The sequence below is a fragment of the Camelus ferus genome, chromosome 5 (assembly GCF_009834535.1).
Source record: "Camelus ferus isolate YT-003-E chromosome 5, BCGSAC_Cfer_1.0, whole genome shotgun sequence".
NCBI lineage: Eukaryota > Metazoa > Chordata > Mammalia > Artiodactyla > Camelidae > Camelus > Camelus ferus.
This window is the reverse complement of record NC_045700.1, coordinates 35,867,559-35,892,262: the sequence shown is the minus strand read 5'-3', so window position 1 is coordinate 35,892,262 and position 24,704 is coordinate 35,867,559. Positions and strand designations below refer to the sequence as shown.

The 24,704-nt window shown below is 33.9% G+C and overlaps 1 protein-coding gene across 24 annotated transcripts in view; it reads left to right on the top strand.

Annotated features, from left to right (window-relative positions):
* Nucleotides 1-24,704, top strand: part of BAZ2B (bromodomain adjacent to zinc finger domain 2B) — a 290,588-nt gene that overhangs the window by 232,889 nt on the left and 32,995 nt on the right. For all 24 annotated transcript variants that reach the window (XM_032479524.1, XM_032479525.1, XM_032479527.1 and 21 more), the window contains 7 exons: nt 8,815-8,955; nt 11,316-11,570; nt 12,541-12,755; nt 13,612-13,686; nt 14,553-14,796; nt 20,935-20,997; nt 22,014-22,158. In XM_032479524.1, coding sequence (XP_032335415.1) covers nt 8,815-8,955; nt 11,316-11,570; nt 12,541-12,755; nt 13,612-13,686; nt 14,553-14,796; nt 20,935-20,997; nt 22,014-22,158 — 1,138 coding nt within the window. The remainder of the gene's footprint in view (nt 1-8,814; nt 8,956-11,315; nt 11,571-12,540; nt 12,756-13,611; nt 13,687-14,552; nt 14,797-20,934; nt 20,998-22,013; nt 22,159-24,704) is intronic.

Sequence of the window (24,704 nt, the reverse complement as noted above, 5' to 3'; positions counted from 1 at the left end):
GGGGTTTTTCCAGGTCTTTTTCCTGATTGATTCCCTTAGTGCCATCTTACCAGATAGGAGGAAGTTAGGTTGAGCTTTTAGAATTTGGGAAGGGGAGACCGAAGGGAATAGTAAGAGTAAGATCATCTGAGGGAGTGAATGCCCAGGTTAAGAGGTACCCAAAAGACCCGAAAGTCATGACCTCTTTCATTGGTTTTTCATATTTGCCCTTGTGGCCTAGGAGGAGAGTAGGAAAAGCTGCTGAAGAGAGCTGAGTAAGATCTGAGTTGAGTGGAAGGTAGCAGCCACAGGATAAATGAAGCTAATTAAAATGATACCTTCTAAGAATCCCCCAAGGCCCAAGAGCACCTTTCATGGGAAAAGGATGTACCCTTGATCAGATAGAGTGAAATCAGGGACAGCGCTTCTACTAAAGCTTAGAAAAGAGTATGAGAAACAAGTACAGCTCTCCCTCTTCCAGCTACCTTCATCTGCAGTAAAAAGGAAACGTGAATAGCATACCAAATACTCACTCTTCAGTCTGAAATATTTAGAAGTATAAAAACAAGTATCAACTAAAGTGAGAAGGAACTAAAGGAAAATTAACCTGCCTATATTGGAGCAATACAAGTTCTTGATAGGGCTAGTCACATCAAGCAGAAGTAATTAGAAGACAAATGTCAAGGCAACCATGCCAAAATATTAAACCAAAAATTACATATATTTATACATTTGAGTGTGTACATGTATACATAAAGTAATAGCTTAAAGCATATAACTTAAAGAACCTGTTTTTCCTGCTTTCATTCTTGCTTTCCTCAGCACTCCCTATGCATTCTCCACAGAGCAGCCAGAGTGAGCTTTTCAGAAAATAAACCAGATCATATCTTGACACTATCCAGTGGCTTCTCATTGCAATTGTAATAAAGTCCAAATTCCTCACCGTGACACATCAGACTCACATGCTCTGACCTCTGCCAGCCTCTCCAGCTCTACCTCATACAATTTATACTGTTTGTACTATGTCCCAGTCATTTTTGTCTTTTTATTATTCCTAAACAAATGGTCTTTACTGTTGCTGTTCTTCCACCAAGTAAGGGGTTCTTATTTATTGTTCAGTTATAGATCAAATGTTAATTTGTCAAAGAGGCCTTCCCAGAGCACCTTAATTTTGCCTTTTCTTACGCTCCACCACTGGAACTCCATTCCATTATCCTTATTTATTTTATACTTGTTTATGGTCTGTCTTCTCCAAGACTGTAAGATCTGTGAGAGCAGGAATCTTGTCTGTCATGTCTACCATCATATCACCAGTGCTGTGATGAGAGCCAGGTTTATAGTAGGTGCTTAGAAAATTATAGTTGAGTGAATGAATGAATGAATGAGTTAAAATGAATGCGGCAGTTAAAGTGCTTAGAAAACAATTGAGGATAAAACAAAATCATTAAAGAAAGAGTGCATTATTATTTTCTGTCTGTATAATTCTCTTTATATAATAAAATTGTTTTATTCTAGGTGGTTTTCTTTTTTTAAAGTTAAACACTTAAGGAAGTATTATTTAAAATAACAATGCAGTAACACATATCACAAATAATCTTTTCAGAATGTTTGAGAGAATCCTGTAGGTAAATTCTCTCAGAGTAAGTTTAAGTAATTCTTAAAATGTTGTCATCTTCTGGTAACTATAGACCTGTGAACAGGACTAGATAATTTTACCAGTTATTCAGATTTTAAATTGTGTTCCTCTATTGAATGATACCTATAGATCGTAGTGATCAACTAAGTATTTTTTAAATTTCTTAAACTACTATTGTGTGCACAGCATTTAATTAGGTACTGTGGGAAAAACAAAAAATATTAAAGGTGGTTTATATCATATCAGAAAGATAAAACTTAACACTATGAACAGTTAAGCAGTTACTAGGCCTATATTTTTAATGATAATCCAAACTTTCACAAGGTCTGCTACATAAACTTGTACCTCAGTGAATATTAACAAAATATTTCTATATGTACTTGTTCATTTCTTTATTATTACTTAACATGCACAAAATGTAACTAGTCTAGTGCCAATAATGAGTTTATCTTGGCTTCATATTCTGTCTCTCGTTACTTCCTGATAGCTCACTTGCAATTTTTCTGTTATTAACCATTAAAAGGACAAACTTTATTGTAAAATTAAAGCCATATGATACTTAGGTAGGGCCAACTCAAAATTCTGAAATGGCCTATGTGTAACCCTTGATTCTAAACTTTAATACCTTTAGACATTTAATTATTAAATTGTGAAGAAAAAACAGGATAAACAAAATACAGATGTTATGGGTAATGTTTAAAGAATTATGAGGTTAAAAAATTAATTGTTTTTACCTTATTAATTAAAAATCTCCTGTAACATCTGGAATTACTCCAAGAATCCCCCCATATTCATCAAAGCAAAAAGGTTGCACAAACATCACTTTTATGTTTCTTTGTATACACTACACTGATCTTACTTTTTGATTTAGTGTTAATATATTTTTCACTAAAAACATCCAAAATTTATATTGATTCTCTAATTCAGAAATCTGATTTCTCTAGTCTTCTTTTATATAAATCTATAATTAGTAAGAATATTCAGATATATATAAATTCACTTGCCTGTTGTTATCATATTAATTTTAAAGGTCATTACTGTATCACCTTAGTTCATAAATGTTTTTATAATATAATGTAAGGAAGAATAATCTTTAGCCTCATGAATGAAAAAGGCTTATTTTCTAGTATAATTCAAGTCTGATGAAATATATCTGCTTTCATTATTACTTATCACTGGAAACTTAGGTTGGTTTTAAGTAACATGACAAAGTAGCTCAAAATCTCCTGTCTCATTTATAAAAACTTCAAACTATGCCACATACAAATTCATAAACACTTTACTCATATTAGCTTAATAAACATCCGTAGTAATCATAACAGAGTCTTTTGTTTATCTCCTCAAGGATCTATAAACTGCAAAATGCTGTAAGACATGCATCTACTACGGAATGACTATGTCAGCACTTCAAGAGACAAAACCATAAAATAGAAGAGAGTAGTTCAGGTTTCAGAAGTCAGCTAATAAACAATTTGAAAGCAGAAAAAATGTATAACCTTCTCAATGATTCAAGTCTTGAGAACATTGAATAATCCTCTGTATTTATACTAAACATTACTTAGTGAAAAATAAAAAGTAGAATTGTGCATGCAGACAGTTGTGCTTAAACAAACTCATTTTTGAGCTGAAGACATGGTAAACATGCCTATGTGACGTATTTGTATATTGTGCTTATTTAATGTACTTAATTTCAATTATAAAATTAAATCATCCTTAAAAACATGTAAAATGATTTTATATTAACTATGCAATAAAATGTTAAATGTCATATAGCAAAGTAAATTCTGGAAAAATTGTCATCAGTGTAACTTAGATATATTAAAATCTCTGTCTGACTGGAGAATTATTAACAATTTTGATTTTAATTTAGGAGACATTTGTATAATAGTAGCTACTCTAACAGAATTGAATGACACTTAATCTAAAGTAAGTACAGACTTTTGTGTAATATTTTGGTGGATTTTAAGAAAATGTGATAACTGAAAAGTTTTATTCTTTTAAAATGTAATTTTATACCTATGAAATACAATAAAATATAATATAAAATAAAATTTTATTAAAATATAAGATAAAGATTTCTATTATCACATGATTCATAATTTTTTCATTTGTTTAAACTTGGTTTTTATAGTATTTTGAGCGTAGAAATAGGCCCTTTAAAAAAAATTACTCTGATTGTTCTATTCATACTCAATATGTGACATAAAACAGTATCATTTTTATTCTTTATATCTGTCTTCTATGAATGGTTTGTAATATTAATCTTATTTACACTTTTATTGCTCCTACACCCTGAGGTAAATCTGTGTCTCTTAAATAATATTTATGTCTTTGAAATTTAAGTACGAGTTGTTGTCTGAAGAAATGTAGTCTCCTAATTATGCCCAGAACAAACACCTAAGAGACCCAGTAGAATCATAAAACATAAGAAACATAGGCATCTTTGCAACATGGTCTCTTAAAAATGGCCTGTTTTGCAATCAGATAAGTTGTAAAACTTTATAATAACAGATCATTCTACCACAGTCATTGTTCGAGGTTTAAACTTCTATAACTCTAAAATAGAATAAGTTTATTTATGTATACATTTGTTATTGTGCCTTTGGTTTCTGGGGATACTTTCATTTATGCTTTTCAGAGTCCATAAAGTAATCTTTTTATGTGACTAAAAACTTCTTTTTAAACTTTCACCCTATGCATCTTAGGCTGTTTAGGACAATATACATTTAATGCATTTGCTATCAAAAGGTATTTCAACTTTGAAATGAAATGTAAATGACTTATTATTTAAGATATTAGTAATATTTGATATAGAAAATTCCAGTACTATAATTAAGATGATAAAAAGATGTTTTATTATAAATGATGTGTATGCCAAGAATCCACATTTATTTCAAGAATTTCTATATCTAGAAAACTAGGCAGAGATGGGAGAGAGCTGGGAATGAAGACCAGAAAAACTGGGAGGAGGCAATCTAATTTGCTTGTAATTATTTATAGTTAATCTAAAAATATAGTCAAGAACTATATATTATAGTCATTTGTGGGCAGTCTAAGTTATTGTCCTGAAATTTAAGCAATGTGGCATTTGTAGATTTAATCATTCAACAAATTAATAAGTGCTTGAATAATTTTATATGCTAAGACATATTGAATATGTCCATTAGAGACATATGATAACTATTATAGTTGGAAATAAGAACAATATTTAGACCAATGGGAGAAGAAGGTTGAACTGATACAGGCTTGAGTATCAGAGAGAAAAATAAAAAATTAAAAATTCTCTTGAGGTGTCTGGCAAATTGTACTGGTGGGAATTTAATAGATCTGTAAAGAAACAGGTGAATAAGTTAGGTCCTCTGACCTCTAGCTCACACTCCAGTTGGAGAGATCAACTTTAAACAAATAATTTGTCGCTGAGTGCAATAAATGCTATAGTAAGTTATGTGGATGCTCAAAAAAAGGCAAATGTTAAAATTCTTGAAATAGCTGTGGGAAAAATAAAAACACAGGCTTTATTTTTGTGTAAAGGAGGAGGTTCTGTGCATTCCAGGCAGAAGGGATGATATATACATAAGTATAATGTTGTAGTTATCAGGACTTGTGAGGTCAGGGAGGAGGAAGGTGCAAAGGGGGTTAGTCAGTTTTAACCTTGTGTATACACCTCACCTGGCTTTTTTGCTTCTACTTCTCCTCTTCCTTCTCCCCTTCCTCTTCCTCTTCATTCTTGTTCCTCCTCCTTTTCCTTCTTATTCCTCCTCCTCTTCCTTCTTATTCCTCTCATCCTCATCATTATCATTATCATCCAAGCAATGCCTCAGAACTGGTTCCACTGCCTCCTCAACATAGGTGTATCACACAATGTGACAGAGTGTGGGGGATGCTCTGAGAATCATGAGATTGAGGGGATCCTAGAAGCTCTGGTTCTCTGAGAGTCATTTTGTACCAGAACCACAGGATTTATATTAGTCCCATGCAATTCAACCAAATTCACTAAATAAATTAGTGAACAAATTCATTAAATTCAGGCACTCCATGTTTCCCTTAAAGTATCTCATTGAGGAAATGATGCTTGTCTTTAAGTAATAAAGGTCCTACAAATTTCTAAGGTTTCTTGAAAATCTCCATTTTATCCTAAAAAAAATTGGTGTCATTTTTACATTCTGTTCCCCATTATGGCCATACTTTTTTAAATGGAAAAATACTGCATATCCCTAGGTAAGAATGACATCCAAGAATATAAGACATATTTATCACATGGTATCAAATGCCCTCTTAGCATTTGCATCACTGAAGTGTGTGTGCACTCCCAGACTACCTCTAATGTGACGTTGGCACAGTGAAAATAGCATTAGTATCATACAGGTCCCTTCTCTCTTTGAAAGAAATGATAACCATTCTCAATAGCTCTTAGTGAATAGTAGCATAGTCTCAATTATTGTATTTATGATTACTACTAGAAACATCATTAAAAATTCTGGGTTTGTCCTATATAGTAGAAAATTTTATACCAGCTACTTTGAAAATTGTAAGAGACATTTAATATGTTTTTTTCTATTGGTGATTTTAATTCATGATTCTGGTAAATGACCAAAAAGTTTCTTCTCTTTTTTGGAAAAGTTCTTAGAGCAACATTTCATGTGTTTAAAATTGAAACTCCAATTCTGGAAAGTAAAATTATTTTACCAATGATAATTTGATTTGGAAATCTATGCTACATTGTGGGAATGTTACATGTTAATTATGTATATTTTCACGTCATTAGAGCCTCAGAAACTGATTTTAGTATATAATTGATAAGACTAATTGTAGAACCTTTTTGGTGTCAGTAGTTTCCTAATATAGCTTTTAAAAAAAATCATTTCCCTCCCACTGTCTGCATGAATCAGTAACCCAGAAATTTAGAGGCAGTAGAAAAAAGAGCAGAAACTTAAGCATATCATATAAAAAGGTCCTCATGACCCAGCCTCTGGCTCTGTAACATAATATTCAGCAGCAACTCAACATGCAACCTACACTCCAGTCTTGAAACTACTAGCAATTTCTCAGACACACTGTGCTTTCTCAACTCTGGGCTGAGAACGTACTTCTCCAGTCCTCTCTGTCTTTCCTTTGGCACGCTCTCTCACAGCATTCAGTATATTGTCTTACTAGTGGTAATTGAAATGGAGATGATAAAGATATGGGCAAAAATGCTAGTATACTACAGGAAGCAACAGTGCTGTGTTAAAATTATGGTTAAGAGCTATAATTAGGGAAGAGAATTAAGAGAAATTGATCATAGGAAGGAGGTGGTAGTGTTTAATTAGAATTTAGACATACAATATGGAAATAATGACCTTCTTGATTGAAGTGCACCAATATTAGGAGGTAAGGAAGCAGTAGATGTTTATCAGAAACAGCAAATAGTTGGACTGAATCTACATAGAATATAAAAGTGGGAGATAAGGTTAGAAAAGAAGAGGGTCCTGAATTCAAAAGTAAGGATTTGAACTTTATTTTGCTAAAAATAAAGAAAATTGAAAGACGTATGAGGTAGTAGGTTAGAATTGCCTGTTGAATCTACCATTAATTCTCCTCTAAATAAGAATTGTATTTGATTAGATTATGGGCAGAGGACAGTGACTTTTCAACTCACATCTGTCAAAATGACTATTACCAAAAAGACAAGAAATAACATTTGACAAGGTTGTGGAGCAAAGGGATGCTTATGCACCATTGGTGGGAATGTAGATTCATGCAGCCGCTGTGGATAACAATGTGGAAGTTTCTCAAAAAATTAAAAATAGAACTACCATATGATCCAGCAATCCCATTTCTGGGTATTTACCCAAAGAAAATGAAAACACTAACTTGAAAAGGTACATGCACCCCTATGTTCAGTGCAGCATTATTTACAATAGTCAAGATGGATGCAACCTAAGTGTTCAACAGTAGATGAATGGATAAGAATATGTGGTGAATGTATACCCCACACACACACAAACACACACCCACAGAAATACTACTCAGCCATAAAAAAGAATGAAATGTTACCATTTGTGACAGCATAGGTGGACCTAGAGGGTATTATGTTAAGTGAAAGACAAGCACCATGTGATTTCCCTTATATATGGAATCTAAAAAGTAAAACAAATGAACAATCGAAAAACAGAAACAACTCATAGATAGAGTAAACTAGCAGTTGCCAGAGGGGAGGGGGAATGTGGAGGATGGGTGAAATAGGTGAAGGGATTAAGAGGTCCACTTATAAAATAAGCCATGGAGATGTCATATCAGCATAAGGAATATAGTCAGTAAAATTTTCATAACTTTGTGTGGTGACAGATGGTAACTAGACTTATCGTGGAGATCATTTCATAATGTATAAAAATATCAAAAAACTATCTTGTACACATGAAACCAATATAATATTGTAAGTCAGTTATACTTCAGTTTAAAAAAAGAATTGTATTTGAGTTATGACAACAAAGTAATGACACTGATATTATTATAGAAAATCACTTTACTTCTTCCAACAGAATGTCATGCCCCTACCAGAGGAAAATATGACGATTATTTCCATATTGTTGCCATTACCCAAAATATTTTTAATGCTTTTGGAATTGGCTTCAGAACCCATTTTACATTCTCTTAAGTGTTGTGTATAGCGATAAATAATATTTTTATTTCATCACAGGTGTACACCTTAAGACTAGCTAATTCACTTTGAAAGAACTGCTTTTGCAAATTCAAACATATTGCTTCCACTTTCATACTGCATATCTTTTCTTCCTTCCTGGAACTACACAGAAATTTTTGTTAATTCTAGTAACTTTATTTTATAAATATTTAGTTACCGATGTGCATTTTATATACCTGCTTTTATTAGTAAGTATTTTATTCTCATATTATAACCTTGGAAAGGATTGAATAAATTTTGAATGATGAAATAATCTGGATTGAATCTAATATTGATATTTTGTATATGTATGTGTATGTACATCCAGTCATAAGATTATTTTGAAATTCAGAGGGTGAAAACACTGAAAAGCAAAATGAGTCATTGTTTCTATGTAATTCCAAGTCTATTCCTCAACCTCCTAAGAGAATTTTGTTCATGGAAATAACACTTTGATCACTTTTTAAATTTTAGCTGGAGGTTTTTTAGATATATATAATGATTAAAGCAAACATGTGGATATGGTTTTCTTTTTAAGGAAAAAGAACGTTTGAAGCAAGAAAAACGTGATGAGAAAAGGTTAAATAAAGAGCGTAAACTAGAGCAACGAAGATTAGAATTAGAAATGGCAAAGGAACTAAAGAAGCCTAATGAAGACATGTGTTTAGCAGACCAAAAGGTAATTTATCATGTAAACCATTTCATAATAAATTTAATTTTTCCTGTGTTCTCACCTGATTCCTTTGCCAGAGCTGCTGTTATGAAAGCCTCAGCAGTGGATTTCCATGTCTCGGTCAGTCTGCCTCTGCAGGATGGCCACCAATAACCTCTCTAGAGCCCTCTGCTGATAATGGCAGTTATTAATATATAAATGGAGCACTGCAGACCTTTTTAATTTAAGCAGAAATACTGCAGAAACCTACAAAAATAAGTTATAAAGTAGATAGGATTTCTGTGTTTCATTTGGTCCTTCCCAAGCATTTAGATACAAAGAGATCTGACTCCTCCCCATGCCTCCACAGATACTTAAATAAATTAGGGTTTGTAGTCTATAACCTCCTAGAGCGCTTTATTGAGGCTAGCTAACTTTTGAGTCTTTTTACTACATGCCAAGCACTATGCTAAGTGCTTTAAATGATTTTTCTCATTTAATCCTCACCACAAGACTGTAGAAATGGTATTTGTGCCCATTTACAGTTGCATAAACTTGAGACACAGAGAAGTTAAGGAACTTGCCCAAGATTGTACAGCTAATAAGTGGCAACTTGGACTCAAGCCCCAGTTTGTTAAACTCCGGAGCCCATACTGTTTGTGATCCTGAAAGCCAAGAAATGTGTCTCACCAAAGTACCTCATGTGTGTTTTCTCTTCCATAATGCTTCACAGATTTGTAATGTTGCTGAAAGACATGAAAGTAGCAACTTGGAAAGAGCAAAATCATCTTGATAACTGGCATGCTTTCACATACTTATGAGTAGAAATCCCATTTGACTATAGTTGAGAAGATAGTATGCCTCAAAAATTATATCAATAACGCATATCATCTCTGTAATACTAATCTCAATAGTTGACTATTATTCTTGGTCAGTTGCACCTGTATTTACTTATATGCCACGTTCATCTGATACACAAATAATGATTGTCTCCTGTTTATGAAAACTCTTTTCTAAAGTGCTTGAAGCAAGCTTTTAGTATCCAAGTGGAAAACTTAATTATATTAATACTCTATTTATTTACTTAGCATAATTGTTTTTAAATAAAAATGAAAGTATACATACTAGTTTTAGTCATGCTTAAAATTTCCTAAGCACAGAATGGGTATACTGATTAGTTAACACATTTAATAAGCTCATAGTGAGCATTTTTTAAAATCCTAAGTGAGCCTTATTTTTTTGCCAGTCCTAAATGATCTCTTTTTAATTATAAGTGATTCTAAGTGATCTTTTATTTTCATTTAAATCCATATACACTATATCAAATTTATGTCAGTGCATTTTAAGCCTTACTTTTGTTAGCTTTGTAAATAAATTTTTAGAATCATATGGAAATGTGTATGTCTGATATGGTTTAGGAAAAAAGAAGACTCAGAATTAAATGGTTTTCATATGTAACAAAAGATTTGTATGGAATCAGCAATTATCCATAGTTCTATGTTTTCATAAACTATTAGTAGAAAAAGTCTTTGATTAGTTATTTAAGTAAGTGCAGAGTGGAGGGACATTTTTAAACAAGGATTGATTCAGGTAAAAAGAAATTTTATAAGCCACATTTTTTTCCAATCAAAATTGAAAGTACTATTATTGAATCCTGTTTATGGACAAAAATGTTTTTAATTTAGATTACCTATTTACTTAATGTTTAAAATTTCCACAACGACTAGTAGTACAATTTAGTCGTTGAAATGTAAATATGTGAGCATATTTGAGAAGTAGCAAAAGAGGCAGCTGTCTAGTTTTAATACAGAAATTCAATGTCTCACTATATACAGGAAACCTAAAGACTGACAGTTGGAATATTACTGGGTTCTAGATAGGGTCATGGCTTCTAGTCATGTGAACCTAGTAATTTATCAGCATTCATTAACCAAAGATGGTAGCCCTCTCTTCAGCCATACAGCCCACTGGTGCACACTCTTAGATTCCAAGCTCCCAAAAAAGTGTGAATTACATATTGGTCTCCATCGCTAGAAGAAACTATTGCACATGCCCTACTAAGTATGTCCACAGTAAAATACTTTTGAGATACTTCTTATGTTTTCTGATTTTTGCTCCAGTTATATAACCCATGTTTTGTCAATATGTAAGTTAAAATTAGTGTTCTCTTTTGTAGAGCTCTACCTTTGTGTTGAGTTCAACCAAAATTTATTGATGGTTTCTTGTGTTCAGGATCCTATGCTTAGTACCATGGGATTATAGAAATGCCCCCAGGGAATTTAAAATCCAGAGGGAAAACCACTGGAAAGATAGCAGTTTATTTTACTTCAAAAGATATAAAATCATAACTTCTTAAATTATTTTTTCTTTCTTTCTTTTATTTTCAGCCTTTGCCAGAGTTGCCTCGTATTCCAGGACTTGTTCTCTCTGGAAGTACATTTTCAGACTGTCTCATGGTGGTGCAGTTCTTACGAAACTTTGGTAAAGTTTTGGGCTTTGATGTGAATATTGATGTTCCAAACCTGAGTGTTCTTCAAGAGGGATTGCTAAATATTGGGGACAGCATGGGTGAAGTACAAGACTTGCTTGTGAGGCTCCTCTCAGCTGCTGTATGTGATCCAGGTCTAATTACAGGATACAAGGTAAAAAAACATACATAATTTTTAAAATTTGTACTCTTGGTGCATTGATAGCTGGCTTTAGCATATTAGCAGAAGACTGTGTACACTGATCCAATTTTTTTCTACATTATGTCTCACAAAGTTAAAGGTAGATTTGCTTCAGGTACAGTTGGTACAAACTTAGAAAAACTTGGTTCATGAAGCCTAAGGGATGTAAATCATTCCCAAATTACTTTTTTTCCTTCTAACTTTCGTCAGAATCCAAGCTGATTTCCCAGGAAATACCCCAGTGATATTCAGAAAAGCAGAGAATTCCTAATTGATAAAGCAATTAGAACTTATGCCTACCTTCTGAAATTATACTGTGTTCTTTCTGAATCATTGTGAATAACTGAGGCTAATCAAGGCACCTACAGACTAGTGTGTTAAAACTCTGTACTGCTAAGCGGATACGTAACGAGTTCAAATTTATCTTAATTCCAATTAAGATACGCATTTCAGTCAGCTTTGCTCTAGATAATATTGTAGAGAAAGAAGCTTCCAAATTCACCTGTTACTTTTTTCCACCATCTCCTTATTCATTCAGTGTACCAGGCGATAAAATCCATGACACCATAGAGCAAGAAAACACGGTAATAATACTCTTCAACCTCTCCCCCCACACCACCACTGGTAAAGCCTGGAAAAGCTTAGGATAGTTATTATAGTGAAAGAGAGTATGATAAGACCATTTTTATCCACAAGTTAACATACTCACTCTTCTCCCCACCTAACTTTTAACGAAGGGCTTGAAGAAGGAATAGGAAGATTACAGGTACTTGCAAACTTGTCTATCATCTGTGGACTGCTTTTATCTCCACTTCATCAGAAATGTGAATGAAGCCTTTGTCAGTAATACCTAACTCATATAGTATCAATATTTAAAAGTCTTATTGTTTGTATGTTATGAGTCGTTATGATCAATACTGCTAAAAATGCCAAACTTTTATAGGCCAAAACAGCTCTTGGAGAACATTTGCTGAATGTTGGTGTGAATCGAGACAATGTTTCCGAGATTTTGCAGATTTTTATGGAAGCACACTGTGGACAAACTGAGCTTACTGAAAGCCTGAAGACTAAAGCTTTTCAGGCTCACACTCCAGCCCAGAAAGCCTCGGTTCTGGCTTTCCTGATCAATGAACTGGCATGCAGCAAGAGTGTGGTGAGGTAGGCATAAGCCCAGACATTTCCGGTGATTCTTTTCTGTTTGGAAGTTGTTTAATCACAAAGAAATACAAATTTCTTATAGAAAATTTTAATGTTACCGACTACTACAAAGAGAAGAATTAAAATTATACCAATCTCACCACTCAGAGATGCTACTACTAATAATAGTTTAATATATTTCTTTGTAGTCTGTTGAAAAGCATTTTTGAACCATACTGTATCTAGTCTTTGTAACCTATTTTATTTAGTAATTTAGTTTTTTATCAGTATACTGAAATGTAAAAAGCTTTTTCTTGCGATGGCTTCAGAATCCAGCACTGTTGCAAGAACCCAGAATTTTTCTTTTGTCTTTTAACAATATAGATGACTGCCTGATTTTCCTTAATAGCCACTTGTAGAATTATCCACCAACTTTTTAGTATATGCTGATACAACTTTAGTATTATTTGTTCTTGTGTGTTAATTTGTACTTTTTAAGAAAAGTACTTAATCTCATTTAAGAGTCAAAGTAAGTCCTCCACTCTAGTATTTGAAGATTTGGTGAACAAATCCATGTTCATCTTGTTCTTGCTATTCATTATTTTACAGATTTTAATTATGTTACTTTTATTCCTTTACCTTTCTAGGAAAAGGCTCAACCCAAATATTTCAGAGCCATGAATTTCTACCATTGCTAGACATTTTAAGTTTTCTATACACCTCTTAGCTATGTATTAATATAATTTTCCATTTGTCTTTGCTGTTCATCAGCAATCATGATTTTTACTTACCAAAAAACTGCATCACTTTACTTACCAAAGTAACATGTTGCATAATGGATTAATTTATGTCTTCCAATAAACTTTTGCATTGGCAGTGAAATCGACAAGAACATTGATTATATGTCAAATTTGAGGAGAGATAAATGGGTAGTAGAAGGTAAACTCCGCAAGTAAGTCCTGCTTTATTAAAATTAATATACTGTTTTTCTTTTTCATAAGTTCCCAAGTAAAACATACAAATTACAAGGAAAGAATTTAAACTTAATTTTGTCTAAGAATTAGAAAAGGTAAAGCTTTAATTAAGCTGAGATATGAAATTAATAAAACCCAGGGCCAGAATTTTCAGTGGACAAAAGATATAATGAGGTTCACTGAGCCCATAAGAAGACTTAAAAGAAAGTCAGTTTATCTTTTTCTTTCAAATTTAGAAGAAAGTCAGTTTATCTTTTTTTCTTTCAAAGAAGCCAATCAATCACATATTCTAAGATTGTTGTTGCTATCAGGTTAGTTTTGCCTTAAATAGAATCTGTTTGAAACTACAACTTTTTCTCTTAATTACTTTCTAGTTAAAGTTTGCTTTCACAGAGAGTTAACATATCCAAATGTATTCAGCATTAAAACTTAATTAGCTTCCTGCCAGGAAATATAATGCTGAAATTATTCAACTTCCATGCTAAGAAGATAGTTTCTTTGCAGTAATTTGAATTGAAATGTATTCAGTCAGATAGTATAGGATCAGGAATTATCACTTGGCCATTGCTACAGTTAATCTTTCCTGTTTTCTAAGTTTGTTTTTTTTTTTAATGTGCTCTAATTCCAAAGAGATATCCAGAGTAATTCTTGAAAGTTAATATATTCTGTAATTTCTGGAAACATATTCTTAAATTTCCTTAATTCTAATTTTTATTGTCATTGATGTGTTGATTGCTGTAACAGAAATACCATGAGGTATTTTTGCTTAAAACTCATAGTATGCTCCTTAAAAAGTATAGAGAGAAGCCTTTTCTTCCATATCATCATTTTTTTCATATTTAAGGCTCAGAATCATTCATGCTAAGAAAACAGGCAAAAGAGACACTTCAGGTGGCATTGATCTTGGAGAAGAACAGCATCCATTGGGCACATCCACTCCAGGACGCAAGCGAAGAAGGAAGGGAGGAGATAGTGATTATGATGATGATGACGACGATGACAGTGAGGACCAAGCTGATGAAGATGATGAAGATGAAGAAGATAAAGAAGACAAAAAAGGAAAGAAGACTGATATCTGTGAAGATGAGGTAATCAAATTTAGGTTGATTTTAGTACTTAACTAAGACTGCATAACATTGAAAAATAACACGGAACTTGTAGTCAAATGAATTTGGGTTTAAATTCCATTGTGACACTTGACTCAATTTCTTCATCTGAAAACCAAATATTATTATATTCACCTCAAAGTTTTTCTGTGATGGTTAGGTAAATATTGAATGTCCAGACATGGGAGGCACTTACATTGAATGAAAGAAGCTACGTTTTTCTGTTTATGTAATGACTTGAGGGTTCTCCAAAGAACTATATGGATTCTCAATTTTAGATATCCTTTTTCATTCTGTTAACATTCTATCTTATATTTATTTTGTACAATACTTCATGCCTTTAAAGTATTGTCAGGTTTAGTGAAACTGATGTGCTTCTCAAACCCCAGTTTACTAAATGCCTAGCTCCAGGCACTTTTGATCAGAGATGAATATAACACTGAAAGTACTCCCTCAATTCACAGTCTCACTGAGGAAGATTTACAATAAGAAAATGTAATGTGTTAAACATTAACTGTTTTGATAGCGGTATTTACAATGTACTTACTAGGCAGTATAAAGGAAGGACATTTAACCTTTATGAGGAATAAATTGGGGCAAAGGCTTTCTGGACTCATTAGCAGAGGCTACAAGTTGGGCTGAATGTTAACCTGGAGAAGAATCCTAGAGTCCATGAAAGAATCTTCCAGGCAGAAAGAATAGCATGAGCAAGTGCACAGAAGCCTTGAAACCACAGTGTGTGTTAAGGGACTTACAAGTGCTTCAGTGTACTAGAGAGCCTCATATGCAACAACTGTGAACCAGGACTTTATACTTTGTGGTGACAGGAAGCCACTGAAGGGTTATAAGTGAGGGAGTGACATGGTCAGACTTATATTTAAGTGGCTCACTGTGGCATCTCTGTGGAAGATAGAAACAGATTTGGGTTGGGCAAGATCAGAGGTGGGAAGATCAGTCAGGAGGTATTACAGCAGTTTAGGTGAATTGTGAGGGGTCTGAACTAGCCCAATGGAAGGAAAGGATTCAATAATTATTTAGGAGGAAGGATGAGTAGTATTTGAAGGTGGACTGTGTAGGTTGATGCAGGGAGAGGTAGGATTGATTCCTGCTCTCTGGTTTGGGGACTGCTTGCCATCCTTGCCATTAACTGAGAGAGAAATCAGAAGGAGCAGAGTAAATAGCTGATAGGGGAGGAGGGGAAAACAGAACAAGTCATTGAATACAGGATATGATGGTAGGTTTATTGTGGACTTGCTGAGTTTGAGCTGCCTGTGCAGAAGTTCAGCAATTGGATTTAACAATCTGAAGCTTGAAGAAGAGTTCAGTCCTGACTGTGCAGACCTGGACGTTATTAGCGCACAGACAATAGTTTAAAATAATGAGTTGGGTAAATTTGCACTGGGGATTGATTTATTGATTACAGTAATGGACTGAGGTTGGAACCCCAGGGAATGCCAGTATTTAAGAAGAGCCCACAAGGCCTCTTGTTGAAGGTGAAACAGAAGTAGGAAATTTCTGTAGTGGGTCAGGGATTTCCAAGTCTAAGACTACCTCCAGAGTTAGAGTGATTCAGTAGTTTGACTCACAGAACTCAGCATGTAGTCATGTTGTGGCAATGAATCATTACAGCGAAAGAAAATGGAGCAGAACCATCACCGAGAAAAAGCGTATGGGCCAAAGTCCAAAGGAAGCCAGGCCAAGCTTCCAGGAGTCTTTTTCCAGTGGAATCACACAGGATGGGCTTATTTCTCCCAGCAGTGAGTTGTAACATGTGTGAAATGTTGTATACTGAGGAAGCTGAGAGATTCTGTGCTGAGTTTTTATTAGGGGCTAGTTGCATAGGCATCTTCTGCGTAGCATGTGCCAAAATTCCAGTCTCCTGGAAGAAAAGTAAGTGTTCAGTATAAACCACATTGTTAGCACAGTTTAGGTCTAGTGAGCTATTCTTATCAATTAAGAGTGGGGGAACGCTCCAGAATCTAAGTCCCCAGACACCAGCTGAGGGCTGATCTTTCGAAGGCCTACAATGTTAACTCTTTTCTATACATGCAGTAATAACAAAAATCAAGAAAGCTGAACATTTTTAAAATGAGGGAATGATAAACAGTGTTAAGGCAGCAGGAGTCTGGTGTGATGAGGACTGGAAGTGGTTGTCAGATTTGGTAACCACTGCCAGCACCATTTCATTAGAGGGGTGTGAGCAGAAGCCAAGCCAGGACTGATTGAGAACAAGAGAAAGTGAGAAGGTGAATATGACTGTTTCAAGCACTGTGCTTCAGAAGAAAGGGTGGTTCTAGAGGGGGACAGACACCAAGGATCTTTTCAGATGTGAAAGACTTGAGATGATTTTTGGTTGAAGGGAAAGAGTCAACAAAATGAGAGAGGGCTGTTGAAGATTAAAGAGATGAAGAACCTAATTAATGGAATAAAGTCCCTATAGATATTGGAAGGGATTCAGTTAAAGTAAAGAAGTGGCTAGCTTTGAAGAGTAGGCTAAAGTGGAGAAGGCAAGGCCATAGAGGGGTGTGGGTGTGGGTGTGTGTTTAAGGGAAGCTACCATAAGCCATGGAAATGGACATGTATAAAAGGAAGATAAAGGTTGATATTTATCTTTTACCAGAAAAGAATGCTAGAAATATTGATAGGGTTGCAGAATGGCATTCAAAAAACAATATACATCCAACTGTTCCTTCTGCCCTCAGGGCCAGGAGTATTTAGCTAAGGAAGTCTAGAAAGAACTCTTTTCCTTTGCTATATCAACTCAGTACTGCTGGAGAAATAAAGAAGGTTTAGAGAGATGAGTGTATTGATGGAATGTGTGAAAATAATATCAAATTAAGACCAATGACAAATTAATCAAATTTTTAACTGAACCTGGATAATAACGTAGAGGAATTTATAAGATTATGTGCTACACAACTGTCTTAAGTAAAAATAGCATAAATGCAAAACATTTTCATAAATTCTCTCCCAATGTTATATTTTAAACCGGAATGATAAAAATCACTAGAGTGAGCTTTACTTCTTGTAAGAGTACCAAGCTGAAAAGGAGACCACATTGAGATTTCTTGCAGAAAGTACTTCATAATGTTGTACTTCTGAAACCACTTGATCACGTACTTTCACGCTGTGACCAACAATGTGAAGGTATATAATTTAGGTATCAGAATTGTAATTACTTAAACAGAGATACTGTTTATAACCAATCTGCTTCATTTGGCAAGTGGAGCTGTTTCCTTTGAAGGAATTAAACTTTCCTGACCAATATTAATCACCTTTTTACAGAATTATTATCCCTTTTCAGCACTTAATATTATAAATTGTCTTGAAGTTTTAACTCTCATAAATTAGACAATCGTGTATTAGGATTTCAGTGTATTCTACTGGGTAGTCATCCCACTAAATTAGAATTTATTTACAGAAATTATTTGTTTTACCTGGCTTTTTCACATGGAGAATTAGCTAACTATACATTTTTTTCTTTAAAAGGGATAAAGACTATTAAAAACCAGTATTAATGTTTTAAAAATCATTATTAATATTTTTTAGGAAAGATGTGTTATTTAAAGTAATTTTTTTGAATGTTGAATTATAGAGTTAATTAGATTATAGGGTTTCATTGATCAAAATCCTGGCAAATGTGTATCTTATTACTAATGTGAGAAAACAGTTTTAAAATGTTTGAAAATAGTGAATATTTTAGGACCTAGGAAACCAAGTTAACATTTCGTTTAAATGATTTGAGAGCTTTTCTTTATAATGAAGAACTGGTAGCCACTTAACAATTTCCTAGTAAAATTAAATTTTAACTATTTAATGAACCTGATTGATAAGATAGACACATTATTCCTCCAAAAATATGTTTGGCCTCTTCATTAAAGTATAGGTAGAGTGTCAGTAGTTATATTCCTTAAAAGATTAATTGCAAGAGTCCTTCCGTCGAGACCCATGTTATCCCTTTTACTTAGAAGAGACTGCCCTGAGACTAAGTCACAGCCCTGTATCTCAAGGATGATTCCCTCTTCTGTTCACTGTTCATTTTTTCAACACATGGAGTCTTTCCTTAATACTTAGGTTTGTGTTGAAATCTAGGTGAGCTTTAACCTCACAAGTTGGCATGTAGCAGATTATGTGGACAATTAAACTTTGACATATAAGGGCATAAAATGGCCTTCTCTTTTGGTTGGGAAACCAAGGGGAACCATGGCAGGGTTAGAGTCTGTGTTCTTGGTTTTGTTGTTGTTGCCTTTCTCTCTGGCCTTGGAAATTCCTTTATATCTCTTAAAATTATGAGGACTATTAGCCAAAATTCCTTTAACTAAAACTTTAGTAGACATATTACTTCTTTGTCATCTTAAGAAAAGTCTTAGAAATGGCTCTTAAATTTGGCTGATCCATAGCTACTTTGATGTCTTACTTCAAATATTTGTTGATTGAATTGATTTTTACATAAGCAAATTATCAAACATTTATCCTGCTGGTCACTTTAGAATCATATAGTTATTAAGTATCTAATTAATTAAAGTATCAAGATTTAAAGAGTTATTGAGCCTGTTTTCTTTTGAATAGAAATCATGTTACTGTTAACACAAGTAATATGCCTAATGCCATTGTAAACTGGCACCCTAAATTTGGATAAGGAGTGGATAAATGATAGGTAATGGTTAAACTGTTGTGGCTTTTCTTTCTACTTTCTTTTATTGGGGAGATAACTATACTGGTCTAGAAATACCTGTTGGTGAGAGTGGCTGGTGGCAGTGTGGCTTTTTAAAAAAGCTTATAGAAAGTGCACATCAAAAACAAGTTCTTATGTTTTTTAAACCTCAGATGTACCTGCATCTTCTCATTAAAGTACAATTTTCAGAAAAAAGGAAAATAATCTTATTTATGTATTATGTACTGGGAACTCTGCTAGTTACTTTCTGACCTGTTTTTATTTAATCCTCACAAAAATCCCATGTTACAGATAATGTTATCACAAAATAATGTTATCACCAATTTACAGATTAGGAAACAGCCTTAGAATTGTTGAATGATTTGCGTATAGGAAACAGTGCAACTGAAATCCAAAGAAGCACATACACCTTCCATTTCTTCAGTATTTTCCTCTAATACACGCTTTCCCTCTAATATATACTTTGGGGATGTCTTTCCTATATTCATTTTCTAGAATTTCATATAATCACAAACTTTCCATTTATGAAGTCAGTAGTGTATATAGTAGGAATTATTTTTCTTCTAAATGCTCAATGTGTTCAAAAAACATCTTCTTTGCTCTAAAAAGAGTCTTTCAGTTAATGGTACCAATATTTTGGCAGTCTCCCATTAAACCTTTAATCATAATTTACTCCTTCATCTCCCTCACCCCTCTCTGCCTCAAATCCATAACTTGCCAGGACTTAACCTTTCTAACCATGTAATACCTCTCATATCCATTTGCTTTTCTCCATTCTCTTTTTTTCACCCTAGTACATTCCACATCCTCCCTTCCTCTTGAGTCATTGCAAAAGTCTACTAACAAGATTTGCCCATTCTAGTTCTTTCCCTGCTCCAGGCCATCTTACAACTATTGCCATATTAATCTTTGTAAAGCATAGTTTTGTATGTTTAATCTCCCTCAAAGGATCACATTAGTATCTATTGCCAAGCATTTACAGCTCTAGACAATTTAGTCCTAAACTCATCTTTGCCCTACCTTACCTCTTCATGTCGAGATGTATCAGACTCTTTCTGAAATGCCCTGTCCTCTTTTCTTGGGTCAATTCCTAACAATTTTTCAGTAGCTAATTAAAACACAACTTCTTCCATATAGCCTCTCTTGATAGATTCCCACTAGAAGTAATCTCACCCTCCTCTGAGCTCCATGACCCCTAATCTCTACCTCCCTTGAGGTCCTTATAGTTGTCTGCTATTTGGCAGTTTTTATTTATTAGTGTAATGTTTTATGTGCCTTCCTGCCAGATTATTAGCTCTATCGAGAGCAAGAACCGAGTCTTACTCACTTCCATAGTGTCTGTCCTAGTACTTTGCATATAGGAGGCTTTCATTAAAGATTTGCTGATTGATTGAATGCATAAATCTCAAAAACAGGTAAATGATACTGTATTTTGTTATGTATAGGATGAAGGTGACCAAGCAGCAAGTGTTGAAGAGCTAGAAAAACAGATTGAAAAACTAAGTAAAGTAAGCACTTTTCAGATTATAGTTTATATCCTTTTTTTTTTTTTTTTTTTTTGGCAGTGTTTCAAAAACCCACCTTGTATGGATTGGTGTTTGTGGATGCAAAATAAAAACAATCTTTTTGTAACTAATTAAAATGAGGAGCTTTAGAAATATTCTCACAATTAAACCTTAAAAGTTTAATGCCAAGGTTAAAAACCTGCCACTTAAGGCATGGTACTAAACTTAACCAGGGCCTGTATTCTTCAGTTCTTCTTTTAAATGCAAAATATCAATAAATGTATGGTTTTATTTCTTGGAATTAACTACTTTTAAAATTCAGTCGAATTTATGGTAATAGTTTTAGCATCTTGTGTTTTATTTTACATTAGTATATTTTGGATTTTGTATTGGATTTATAAACTATATATATTTATGTACTTCTCACTAAAAGTTGAATTTCAGTAGCATTAGTGAAGTTTTAGATGAACTTTTTGTTTAAAAAAATGAGTTTTTAAAGGTATTATGAGATTAATATTATGAGAAATCTGTGTATTATATCCGTGTTAGGTTCATCACAAATTTATCCCCAAATTTAGTCATATTACGTTACCTGAGTTTACAGCATGAGTATAAAAACAGGCAAATACAGGTATGTTCAATTACATATATAAGTATTAATTATATATTGTAATCAATAGAATTAAGCCAATTTGCTTTGGCTCGATAAAATACTTGATCACATTGTTTAATTTGTTGTCAAGTATAAGATATGCTTTACTACAAGTTACTTGATAAAATAAAATTTATCTTTTTAATCTGTGGCAGCAAAAATATTCTAGTTACCCTTAAAGTAATTTCTATCTTTATAAGGATTACTGAAATTAAAACCAGGAATGTAATACTTAACTCTTTTGCTGTCTTTTCCCAGTAGTGAAACTTATCAGCTCTATAGGCATCATAAGTGTAAAGTCACTTATATATTAATTTTTAAAGCACTTAACACCCATAGCTTAATTATATGCATCATTTTTTAACAGCAACAGAGTCAGTACAGAAGGAAGCTCTTTGACGCTTCTCACTCTTTACGTTCGATGATGTTTGGCCAGGATCGTTACAGACGCCGGTACTGGATTCTTCCCCAGTGTGGGGGGATTTTTGTAGAAGGCATGGAGAGTGGTGAAGGTAGGAACTATTAACTGTTACAAAGTAATATAAGAAACCATATTTTTTAAAACCCTGTTATTCCTTCAATATGTTTTGTGCTTTCAGAATCCAATTTGCTTTATGGATAAATATTGTAAAACCTTGATTCCCATTCCTTTTGAACTCATAATGGCCCCTTCACTGATAAATATTCCTTCTCTGTCCATGATTTTTCTCTTGCTGCTCTTTCTGACATCAAACATAAACTATCCTTTTTCTTATTTAGTGGGCAAGGGTCTTCACTTGTATCATCCTTTACAGCTACTGCTCCACTTCTCTTCCTTCCCATTGTCAAGTTTTCTAACGTGTGCTTTATTCTTTAATCTTTGCAACAAGCATCCATCCTGACAGTATCCCTGGAGGTAACTTGCTTAAATCTAAGATCCTTATTATAATCCTCATTCATCTTGAAATCTTGTTCATGGTTGACATTTGTCATCACCTCCTTCTCCATTAAACTTTTTCCTTTCTTGAGTTTTGTGTTGTAACATGATTCTTGATACTCTACCTTTAAACTATTTTTTTGCTGGCTCCGTTCCTATTATATTAACTAGCACAGAACATCATGCATTTATGTGCTCAGTAATCCATCTGAATTGAACTTTTCAGAGCTCCGTGTCTGGACATTTCCAAATGTTTAAATTCTTATGGGGCCAAAAATGTTACGTTGGTGCTTACTGGTTTCAGGATATAGCTTTTGTTCCCACAGTGATATATGGGGGCAAAAACTTCTTTCAACATATTTTGTTGAATACCGACTATATACCAGGCATTTCTAGGTACTGCAGGATATTGAGTATATAAAATGTAATCCATGATATGTAGAAGTTTAACAGCCCATTGGAGAGAGAGTATTGATTAATCACATAGACATCTGGAACAGAAATTATATAAAGTAGTTATTTTTAGCAATGGAACTACCCTTTTTTTAAATAAAAGTCTTAATGGGGGCAGAGCAGTTCATGAAACAATGCATTTAATGTGCTTAGAATAATGGCTGGCATGTAAACATTGTTGGCATCTAGTAAACAGTGTTATTATTGTTTTGCACAATAATATATTTCCTGTGAATTCAAATTGTATGAAGTAAGAGTATAAAGTCATGTCTTGGGATGATGTGTGAAAGTCATGCTCTGTCTTTCTCAGGGCAGGGATGGCTGATGGATTCAGGAAGTGTACGTGGAGGCATCAATTGTGTTTTATTTCTTGTTTAAAATGGATGTAGATGTTGATTTAATAGGATAATGTTCTTTTTTTTTAACTTTGCTTAAAATATTTGAAAGTAAAATATTTTTAAGCATGGAAAATTAATTAAAATAAAAAATAAAAGGATACCTTCAACAGAATGAAAAGGCAACCTACTGAATGAAGAAAAATATTTGCAAATTGTATATCTGATAAGGGACTAATATCCAAAACATATAAAGATATACATATACATCTCAATAGCTAAAAACACGGTCTGATTTTAAAATGGGCAGAAGATCTGAATAGACATTTTTCCAAAAAAGATACCCAGATGGCCAACAAGTACATGAAGAGATGCCCAGCGTCATTAACCATCAAGGAAATGCAAGTCAGAATCACAGTGAGGTATCACTTCTCACCTGTCAGAATAGCTGTTATCAAAAAAAGACAAGAAATAACAAGTACTGGTGAGGGAGGATGTAGAGAAAAGGGAACCCTTGCACGCTGTTAGTGGGAATGTAAATTGGTGCAGCCACTATGGAAAACAATATGGAGATTCCTCAGAAAATTAAAACTAGAACTACCATATGATCCTTAGAAACCTAATTTAAAATGACAAAATTCTGAGTCACTTGAAGGTGCAGAGCTTTGGTAAAGCTAAAGAGCACGTAAAGAAATGTCTGGATGAGTGGCTTTGCCTTAGCTGTAATAAGAATCACCTGAGACGCTTTTAAAAAAAGGGTGGGGGGCCCTACCCCAGACCAATGAAAGCTTCTTCAGTTTAAGGGCCACATACTTCTCAGTGACCTGGGCATGTAAACTTGAAATTATTTAGGACATCAGCTTATCCTTCAAAATGTCTGAAGTCAGTCTCTCTGCAACACTACTGAAATCAGTTCTTTCTCACTGTGTATTTGGATTGCTACCACTGTCCTCAACTTCTCCAGTTACAATTCCCTCCTTCCATTGCATTCTGTCACCATATCACATCTCTGCTCCAAAACCTTGAGTGACTCCCTACTGCCTATAGGATGTTGTAATAAATCAGTGTGTAACCTCGCATCCCAGGCCCTCTGTAAATCTGACCTCAAAATACCTTTTCCACTGTTCTCCAATCTGAATTTACACAGACCAGTCTACTTACTGTTGCTCAACACACGCTTGTTCCTCCCTCTGTGTCTTTACATACCGTGCTTTGCCAAATTCTGTTCAATGTAATGCTAATTTGCCTTTTCTTCAAACATCTGAATTTCGCCTGTCTTTCTTGATCCAGCTCAAATCCTAGCCCTTTTATAAACTCTTCCCTAGCTTATTTAAGTGGAACCAGTTTTTACTAT